The 11,148-nt window shown below is 33.9% G+C and overlaps 1 protein-coding gene across 1 annotated transcript; it reads left to right on the forward strand.

The window, feature by feature from the left end:
- The first annotated feature begins 982 nt into the window (after nucleotides 1-982).
- On the forward strand, nucleotides 983-10,877 carry LOC149414345 (uncharacterized). Its single transcript, XM_089644141.1, has 4 exons — nucleotides 983-1,423; nucleotides 3,418-3,570; nucleotides 3,676-3,909; nucleotides 10,519-10,877. The coding sequence occupies exons 1-4, from the start codon at nucleotides 1,270-1,272 to the stop codon at nucleotides 10,875-10,877; spliced, it is 900 nt and encodes a 299-aa protein (XP_089500267.1). The 5' UTR covers nucleotides 983-1,269.
- Nucleotides 10,878-11,148: the final 271 nt, after the last annotated feature.

An 11,148-nucleotide genomic window follows, 5' to 3' on the forward strand; every position in this document is an offset into this window, starting at 1 on the left:
AAGCTCGACAACCTTCCGCCCACCCTCCGAATGCCTGACGCTCACTTAGTCCCTAGGGTCTTCGGGCACGCCCCCAACCTTCCCACATACTTTTTCTTCAGGGCATAATCAGGTAATCCGGCGGAGAGGCGCGGTAGTCGTTCTTTGTGTACGGACAGACCGATCGCTATGCACATTCTCGATGGGACTGCCAGTGGACGGGTGTAATACTCTCCGGTAATATTTATATATGTTTAAACGTAGATTCCTACAATTCCTACAATATGTGTTTCCTTTTTTTTTTTTTCTTTCTCTACAGATGGCCTAGGCTTTAAGCAGTTATTTCGTCCTGTATTATTTTTAGGCCTATTTTATTTTACTATACCTGTACTATTGTTATTTGTGTTTTTGTGTAATATTGTAGCCATCCCGCAGCCTAACCACTATGTAGGGACATTGGAGGTCTAGATTCATTTTAAAATAAATGTAGAGTCGTTAAACAAAAAAAATTAGAGTCCTTGTGAGAGCCCTGAAGGGGTAACCATCTGTTACTTATACCAGGGCGGGTAAGCGGTGGATAACCTCCAGATCTTTTTTAATATTTTCGAAATCAGTTTGTATCACTTGGTTTAATTTATTTGCAACATCCATTTTTTTTAAAGTTCATCATATTGAGCACTAATAAACTCAATGCTTTTTGTAGTTTCTGTGGTCTGAGATTCAATTTTAATAAATATGTCCTTCTTCAAAGCTTCAAATTTTTTATCAATGTATTCGATTATTTTATCCAAGCTTACTGTTTCTTCAGAAATTTGGTTTTTGCTTTGAGTGCTAGCATCACTACAATATTTTGTTCAGAGATGCCCCTCACAAAAATTAAAACTGGCAAACACTGTGTAATGTTTATTGTTGGAACTTGATTGCATAGACAAAATTTGACGTTTTGAGGTTATGTTATTTTCATTTTACTTATGGCACAGTAATCACTTAGCTTTTCAACTAACTCTTTTAAATATTTAAAACTAAGTGCGTTCATTCTTTAATTAACAAGTTTTTTGTGTTTTTGAATCACTATTATTTATTTTGCGGTTAGATTATAAGGAACGCGGGAAAATACTGAAGTTGTCCATGGAATTAACATTGCACTTAGTTCTTTATAGGAACTGAGCGGTCTCTCCTCTGTTGTTTCATTGGTGAAAACGGCCGTGAAATATTGTACATTTTAATCCAATTTTTATTATGCATATGTTTTTCCCGCACGGTTATTTATTGCAAACATAATTCAAGGCCATGGAACTTCCGAACTCAGAGAGTGTTTCCATTATGGAGGAGCCAGTGTCCCAGGAAAAGCATGGAGGTGAAATGTCGTATACAGATATAGATATCTACCTCCCGGATGTGAAGAAGGAATGTTTGCAGTATGCGGAGAGTACTCCGACAACCAGTAAGATGAATTACGAAAATCAGAATAGTAATAATATTTTATTCCAGGATGTGGGGAGGTTAGTGCAATCCCACACGTCCCATATTATACATATAGATATACATTTTTTTTTGTTTTGTATAATACATATAATAAATTAACAAATAAGGACAACTATGCAGGGTGTGGTCTTGAGTGCGCTTGGGCCCAGCGCTCACTCAGGAGTGGCGCTTGGTGCTGGTAGGCTGCAGTCACCAACGTGTTGGCGGAGGCCATTAGCCGCATCCTGGCTCCAGTGTCCTGGTGTCTCATCAGGCCGGCCAATCCATTCAGTCCTAGTTCCGTGAACATTGTCGATGCGCTGCTGTATCTTCGGTATCCAAATATTATTCTAGAGGCGTCATTGTATTGAATTCGGAGTCGTTCCATCGAGCAAGTTCGGTAGTGACACCATGTCTCACACGTATACAGGCCAGTACAGAATGCGTTGAATAGTATTTTTTTAACGGTATTGCTGCTTTTGCAAAATCTGCGGGCAATCATATTAGACACTATGCTTAGGCTTCTCCTTTGTCGTTCGATATCGCCATCGTCCAATAGGTCTTCATTAATAATGTGCCCCAAGTATTTCACGTTCGAACATGTATTTATTTTTGCCTCGTTAAGGTATACGGGAAGCATCTTGCTTGTATCTTGACTTTTTTCTTGGTGGAACGCAATCAATTCCGTCTTCTTCGGGTTGTACATCATATTATGCTGTTTTCCATATTCTTCACAAGTGTTTAGGAGTAATCTTAATCCCTTGATCGACGGAGCTAGGAGGATCATGTCGTCCGCGTAGCTTATATGATTCATACATATACTGTTAACACGACAGCCCGCTCTGATGTCCAGGCGACTTGACAACTCGTCCATGTATACATTAAATAGAATGGGGGACATACACCCTCCTTGCCTTACTCCTGACCGCAAATATATCGGCTGGGAGTATGTACTTGCCCACCGTACAACATTTTCCTGCTGGGAGTGCCATCGGGATAGTGTGTTTACAAATAAGGTAGGTATATTCCTAGCTTTCAATTTATCCCATAATGTTTTTTGACAGACCCTGTCAAAGGCTTTACTTAGGTCTAAGAAGCACCCGTATACGGTAGTTTATCGTTTCTTGTAGAATTCTATTATTTGCTTTGCAGTATATATTGCCATATTAGTGGACAATCTACATTTAAATCCCATCTGGTTAGCTTTAGACATTAGTTTATCATGTATCTCATTTAATATTACCTTTTCAAATAATCTTGCAGCTATAGTTGCTAAAGATATTGACCGGTAATTGCTGGAGTTAGTCATGTCAGGCTGTCCCGATTTCAGGATTGGAGTTATAATCGTTTTCGTCATTGATATTATAAACGTCATAATATTATAAACAAATAATTTTGATGAATTCTATCCCGTTTCTGAATGATTCGCAGACAGGACATATGTATAGCATTATTTATGATGTCCTCTCTTGTCGTTCATTAGTTATCCTGGTATTTCCTTTAAAATGTATCTTCACAGTAAACTGTCAAACTTATCAAATTTATAATGCTGACAAAATCTTTAATATCTAAAGTTAATACTTTTCCATAAATGATATAAATTATTTATGTTTGTCCATTAAAATATGTTTACTTGATGCCCAAAAACATTTCATTTACAATATATAATAAACCAAAAAATATCAATTCTAAAGGAGTGCAGGAAAATTACTTAATGTTTTACTTCTTGAAGCATCGGTCCTTAAGCGGACATCTGGGGTCCTTTTTATTTCTTAAATAAACCCCCAGTTTTTTTTCCGCGTGTACAAGATTAATCAATGATTTCTTCGATCGTTAATTTATATGTTTATATATTTAAATCAAAACAATATGTTTTCTTATAACTCCTCTCGGAGAAGGAAGGCCGTAATTTTTAATGTAATATGTTATTCGTATTTTCATGTCAACGTAGGTATTGTTGTTTTGTTTATCCAGATAGCATTAATGTGGAGACTATTACCATCAAGACAGAACCTGAACACCGAGAAGAGTTTGGAAGTGGAATTCCTTACTCAGATATTGACGTAAACCTTCCGGATGTTAAAAAGGAATGCTTGGAGCGCTCCGATAGAATTTCCCACACAGCAGGTATAAGCAATTTTGGTTTGTTATAGTTAACAATTCGTGCTCTCCTAATTTATGCGTTTTTATGAATTTACCGTTCTAACGAGCTTTATCCTTAATCTTTTTCAGACTTGTCAAACGTGAAGACGCATCCTAGGGATAAAATATTTTTTTGTTCCCATTGCAATTATTACTGCTATCTTGAGTCAACATTACAAATGCACATGAGCACCCACAGTGCAGAAAAACCTTTTTCATGTTCCGACTGCAACTTTTCGTCTAGAAGAAAGTATTCTCTTAAAAAGCACATGTTCATGCACGGTAGAATAAAACCTTTTTCATGTTTCGACTGCAACTTTCGATGTATTACAAAGGGGGATCTAAAAAGGCACATGTTTACACACAGTGCAGAAAAACCTTTTTCATGTTCTGACTGCAACTATTCGTGTAGTAGAAAGGATTATCTTAAAAATCACATGTTCAAGCACGGTGGAATAAAATCTTTTTCATGTTCCGACTGTAACTATATATGTTCTACAAAGAACCAATTAAAAATTCACACGTTTACCCACAGTGAAAAAAAACCTTTATCATGTCCCGACTGTAACTATTCTTGTACTACAAAGACACAACTACAAATACATTGGTTTACCCACAGTGGAAAAAAACCGTTCTCATGTCCCGACTGCAACTATCTATGTTTAACAAAGTCGAGACTAAAATATCACATGTTCAAACACAGTGGAGAAAAACCTTTTTTATGTCCCGACTGCAACTACCTTTTTTCTTTGAAGGGGAGTCTAAAACATCACATGCTCAAACACATTGGAGAAAAATCTTTTTCATGTCCCGATTGCAACTTTCGTTGCTATACAAAGAGGGATCTAAAAAGGCACATGTTTACACACACTGCAGAAAAACCTTTTTCATGTTCCGATTGCAACTATTCGTGTAGTACAAAGGATTGTCTTAGAAAGCATTCTTTTAGAAAGCACATGTTCATGCACGGTAGAATAAAATCTCTTTCATGTCCCGACTGCAACATTCGATATTGTACAAAGTGGGATCTAAAAAGGCACATGTTTACACACAGTGCAGAAAAACCTTTTTCATGTTCCAACTGCAACTATTCGTGTAGTAGAAAGGATCATCTCAAAAAGCACATGTTCATGCACGATAGAATAAAATCTTTTTTATGTCCCGACTGTGAATATTCATGTTATACAAAGAAACAATTAAAAATGCATACGTTTTCCCACAATGAAAAAAAACCTTTATCATGTCCCGACTGTAACTATTGATGCACTTCAAAGAGACAACCAAACATTCATACGTTTACCCACGGTGGAGAAAAACCTTTTTCATATGCCCATTGCAACTACTCGTGTGTGAGAAGGATTTATTAAAAAAGCGTATGTTTACCCACAGTAGAGAAAACCTAAGCATGTTTTACAAAGGGACTACTAAAAATTCTTGCCTACCGATATATAATATATATTCTAAGCCGTTAATTAATACCTCCTTAATTGAAAATAGCTCGTGTTTGTTAAGGGAGTATTGTCTTAAGTTTTTAACATGTATTAATTTTAGGGATACTACCATACGTACTAACTTATGAACATATGTGTATATTATAACGGATGTATCTAAAAAATATTGCGTATAGACACAAAATGTTTATATATATATTTTACAAAAAAAAGTTGTAATTCCTGTGGAAACATATATTTATAACACTGATTTTTATACGATAATATACAACACAACCAAATTAGTATGAGGTTAAGTGTATTTTAAGTTGATCCTTTAAATTTAATTTTTTTTTTCAGCATTCATTTTTTAAGGGAATTTGTTAAAAAATTTAATAGCTGAGTATGTGTAATGGTATTATGCCATTGTTATATTGAGTTGCGGGATTATTATTTGTCCCGTGGTTTTCGGTCTTGTGCTCAATTACTCTCTTTTTAGTTTATCTTTGTGGATTTGAAGTAATGCATTTTTGATAGATCCTATTTAATTTAAAAACTTAAAAATTCTTGAAATTTATTTATTTATTTAACGCCCAGAGGGCTTTTACATGGTTGGTAGTATAATTTTAATTTGACAGATACTTTGAAACATAAAAAATAAGAATAAAATTACATTTGATAAAAGCTATGCAACAAGTCATACAAAAACAACAGAAAATTACAGCTATTTGTAGGTTTACATGATGTGTTTAGGAGTATTGTAGAAATAAATGTTTTAATTGATCCACAAAACTTGCCAAGTTGGTATTGAATATGTCAACATCACCCAAGTAATGATTTTCCATGGTGTGAAGTCGTTGTATCGGAGAGTGGGCAATGTAGTTACGCTTATGTGTGCTGCTGTAGAATATTGTATTTTGTCGTGTTGTTACTGTGGGTGTATGTATGTTTATAAGTTGCAGGAGTTCACAACAGTCGAATTTAGATTTAAGTATTTTGAATAAGAACGTTAAATCGTTTATTTTAAATCTATCTTCAAATGTATGTATTTTTAGAGTATTTAATAAGAAATTGTATTTTAAATCTTCGACAGGGATATTTAATTTAAAATTTACAAAACGTAGAAATTTTTTTGTATTCGCTCAATGTTGTTAATGTGAATTTTGAAAGATGCAGACCAAACAACTGAGTTATATTTAATTAGACTTCTTACTAGAGATACGTATAATAGTTTAATGGCTTGTAAAGAATTAAAGTTTTTAGTTGTTCTTTATACGAAGCCTAGTGTTTTCATACCTTTGTTCACAATTTGATGGATATGATTTATAATTTAGTGATAATCTCTAATTATAATTATGGAATAAGATTCTTTGAGAATTATTTTAAAGAGTATTCTTTGGATTACTTCCAGTGGGGCTAAGTTAGTTTTATAAGGTCCTTCCCAGCCTATTACTTTGTACTGGAGAATTGTTTAGGCTAGTGCTTAGTTAACCTTTTGCAGCATTGGTTTTTGATGAATATTTCTCAGTTTTAAAGTTTTCGTATTCTTATAAATATTCTGTCCAATATGATGTGTTCATCCAATGTTTGACAGTCCTAAACGAGAATCCTCTTAGTTGGACAGACAAAAGCATAAAATGTAATCAATGTTATAAAAAAAAAATTATAATAAATTTGTTGATCTATTATTATGCCTAAATATTAAAAAAAAAACTTTTTGTCAGTATTGAGCATTTTCATGAGTTGCAATCGTCAGAATAATTTTTACATGAGCTATAAATATTAATTTTCGAATTTATTGTTGAAAGGTTTTGTCCGTTAGTGTAAATGTTATGTAGTACCTTTTTTCCTTGATTAGTTGATCTTTCTGATTGCACGTGACCAAGGTATGTTTTACACTATATTCCTGCCTGATCGATGTTGTGGTGTATGCTCTGCGATTTGTAGTCGTGGGGATGCTAGATTAATGGAGGATATGGGCAATTCATAATTACATTTTTTTTTTAGTTTCTTTATTTGTATACATTTTTTACATGCTTTTCGACTACCACACTAGACACATGTCCGTATTATGGTAGTCGAAATTTGTGTATAATTATACAAATGTAATACGTGTTCATTTGTTTTTATATTTTTTTGTGAAATGCAATGTATTTGTAAAATAGGTAATACTTTAACTAGTTTTCTATTTAAGTACATTTCACAAGAATAAACCAACCGTATTGCAAACTGTTGATTTTAGTGAGATAAAATAAATATATAAATGGGCAAATAAACAAATGACTTTACTTTTTGATATAATGAAAATAAAAATAAATTAATTAACTATTTTAAAAATAAATTTTAAACAGAATTTAAATGAAAAGAAAAATAATAAAGCAAATGAACTAAATTTAATGATGTCAGGCATTCTTTAAAATAGTTCATTCCCTTCATAAATAACCAATTCTGAATATATGATATTAAGTACATGATCACATAGAGGAAAGGAGTTGAAATAGGTAAGTCTTATAAAAATAAAAATAAAAATAAAGTAGGATACAAATAAAAATAATTGATAATGTTAGGGATAATAGAAATGAGAATAATCTCATCAGCGTAATATAAAGTTTTTGTTGAAAGTTAATTTAGAGATAAATTTTTTACTCGAGAAATATGAAAAAATAAGAACAATTTTAAGATGTAAGGCATTCTTTATAATATTTCCTTGCCTGAGCAAATAACCAGTTTTGTACACTAATGGCATAAAGACCATCAGTTTTTTAAGTTGAACATTTTAGGCGCCATACAAGAGAACTGTCGCTGGGCGAAGGCTGTTTTTGTTGGAGGAATTTTACATTTTTGGTGTGATGAATAGCGGGTAAAAATATTTTGTTGAGTTTTGAGTGTTAAATCATTTTTCCTTATGTGTATGAGGATTGTCTTAACGTATAATTGTCTAATGTCTAGGATTGCTATTTTTTTTTTAAAGTGGGTCTGATGGGTGACATTTTAATATAATCTTTAGCAGGAGCTTTTGAATTAAGATCATGGGATAAATAATTGAAGCTGCACAGCCTCCCCATCCCACGATACCATATGTAACTATTGATTGTAAAAATGCAAAATATATGCATCTCATTGTTTGAAGGTTCAGGATTGATCTGAGAGAGATAAATATATAGCACAATGTGCGAGTCTTTTTGTTGTGAAATTTACATGATCATCCCAATGCAGTTGATCATCTATAACAACCCTTAGATATTTAGTTTGGTCGGATTTTTTTAGGATGGTACATGAGCAATTATTGAGGGGAGGCGTGGGGGTAAAATGGTCCTGTGGGCATGAGTGAATGATAAGATTAGGACAGTTTTGAGGAGGAGTGACTTTGCGTATGTAGAAAAGTAAGTACATATTTTGTTTTTTTCAATATTAAGAGTCAGAAAGTTGTCGTCTAACCAATTTTTTACTTTATTTAGGCCCTTATTTGCTTTCTCCATAGTTGAGTTCCAATTTTCAGCTTCAAAGGTGATTACCGTATCATCAGCAAAAGATATTATAGTTCCATCAATTGACAAGTTACATAAAGTGTTTATATATATATTAGAAAGAGAAGTAGGTCTAATACACGGCCTTGAGGCACACTGTAAGTGATTGGTAAACTTGTACTTCTACATTATTTAGCAGAATTTATAAGAGACGATTGCGACCTATTTGTTAGATAGTTCTCAAACCATTTAAGGGGAGTACCTTTTATTCATACCTGAAGGAGTTTCTTCAAAAGTATGCTGTGAGAGACAGAATCAAAGGCTTTGGCTAGATCCAAAAAAACAGCAAAGGGCTTGCGGCCTTTATCAAGGTTATTAGAGACTACTTTTGTAAAATTTGCAATTACATCTGCGGTACTACGACCTTTGCGGAAGCCATATTGATTTCCTGACAGAATGTCATTGTCTTCAATAAATTTGTATACCCTTCGTTTTTCCGTTTTTTCAATTATTTTTGATATCGGACTCAGCAAGGATATTGGTCTATAGTTATTCACTGACGATCTGTCCCCTGACTTATATAGATAAGAATAATTGTTGAGTGTTTTAAAGTACTTTTCAGAGCAAAGTTGGTGTTATTTTGTAAAAAAAAATTATTTAGTATAATAGGTACACATATTTTCAATTGCAATTCACATATGATGAAATAATAAAATTTATGCAACCTCAAAAAAAGAAAAAATATTTTTCAAAATAATTCTAGACACAAACATCTACGAGTTACAGAAGAAATTATATTTTTTATTAATAAACTAGATTATCTTTACCGATATTGTAAGAAAAGCCTAAATAACCCGGTATTTCGTTTAGAATATACGTGATCTAGAAATAAAACAAATAAATTTAAATATTATCAAAAAAAATGTAATAAATAGCTTAAACGGTAACCCAAGGTCTGGGACAAAAAAAACAATCTAATGGGAAAACCTAAACAAAATTTAGTTTAAACAATCCTTCAACATATGGGAAGCCCAGGAGACACTAACTTTTATCTGATAAATTTGCTACAACATTTGTAAATGAAATACAAAATATAAGAGACAAAATATGGTTTTAGATATTTTCATTTTGGGAATGTTGCCTCCCCATACTTATCTGCCACGGTACTGCCCCATCCTGGGATACAAAGTACTCTTTAAATATTCCCTCACATGATATGCACGTTGAGTATGGTTTCTCCTGATTCCATCCAATGGAATTAGAGTGTAAATACATTTTGTTCGTTGCTTAGCTCGAACGTGGTGCCCAAGTAGTTATGAAGGCAGCACGATGCCAGAACTATTCCTTCCACCATTGCTGGTTGCACTTGCATTGGACCCTGAAAAACGCGCCACCTAGCTCGTAATATGCCAAATGCATTTTCCACTATCCTTCTGGCTCGAGACAGCCGATAGTTGAATATTTTATTTGGTTCATTGTTTAGCAAGGCGTTTTTGTTGTACGGTATCATGAAACGCTTCATCACCCACTATAACGTATGGTAACGGTTCCGATCCTGTTACCAGTGGTTGATCAGGTGGTATGTTTAACTTATTTTGATCTAATAATTTACCGACTGAAGATTTTTCAAACATTTCTCCATCACTGTTTTTTCCGTATGAGCCAACGTCTACCGTTATAAATTTATCATTAGCATCTACTAAGGCCATCAATACTGTGGAATTTTGACCTTTATAATTCCTGTAGTCTGAACCGCCATTTATTGAACACTTAATATAAATATGTTTACCATCTAGAGCACTAATGCAATAAATTTAATTCCAGAATTTTTTTAAACTATTCGCTATTTTTTTCCACATTTCTGTTGTTGGCTGGGGCATTACCTTTGGTCCAAGATGTTTCCAAATAGCTTCACAAACTTCTTTGAATATATTTTTATAGTGGAAAATCCTATGCGATATCTGAATCCTATAGATCGAAATGAATTTCCCATAGCCAAAAATCTGTGGGTAATAAAAAAAATATGATTGTTTCAGTTGACCAGTGTAAAGACAACTGGAGTAAATTGCGCAATTGCTACAACAGTGCAATTAAAAGGCGCATTAAGAAAAGTGGACAAGCGGGGAAAGTGATGGCGCCTTGGAGATTTGAAGAGGAGATGTCATTTTTAAAGCCGTATTTGGAAAGACATCCCACCACAGGCAATCTTGATGCCACATCTGTTATAGATTTACCAGACGTTTCATCTCCTGAAAGTCTTGATCTTACAATGACGCCCACGACCAGTGGGGCGTACAAAAGAAATGCGAGTCCTGTTGCAACTGTGGCGGAAATTATGGGAATGATGAGAAATTCTCAGGAAATAAGGCAAAAAAGCAAGATCTGGACGAAATAGATCACTTTTTTCTGGGCATATGCAAGACGGTAAAAAAACTACCAAAGATAGGCCAGTTGAAAATAAAATCAACGATTAATTCTGCCATTCACGAAGCCGAGCTCAAACAGCTGGAAGGGGAGGAAAAACTGCGTAGCTATCGCTACGACAACACTATAATGTTGATCTGGAATAAAAATATTTATTTATTTTATTCATGACTGTCAACATTGTAAGTGTGGTCTCTGCTGTTCCTCCTCCAGCTGCTTGAGCGCAGGTCATGGCTGAATAA

This window comes from Hesperophylax consimilis, chromosome 20 (genome assembly GCF_061612785.1).
Source record: "Hesperophylax consimilis isolate HC1 chromosome 20, BYU_Hcon_1.0, whole genome shotgun sequence".
Classification (NCBI taxonomy): Eukaryota; Metazoa; Arthropoda; class Insecta; order Trichoptera; family Limnephilidae; genus Hesperophylax; species Hesperophylax consimilis.

Excerpts from the sequence above, each read along its gene's own strand:
- LOC149414345 (XM_089644141.1), top strand. The coding sequence starts at position 1,270 with ATGGAACTTCCGAACTCAGAGAGTGTTTCCATTATGGAGGAGCCAGTG. Across the intron at positions 3,571-3,675 it reads TAGAATTTCCCACACAGCAG|ACTTGTCAAACGTGAAGACG; the intron begins GTATAAGCAATT and ends AATCTTTTTCAG. Across the intron at positions 3,910-10,518 it reads TTTCGACTGCAACTTTCGAT|TTGACCAGTGTAAAGACAAC; the intron begins GTATTACAAAGG and ends TGATTGTTTCAG.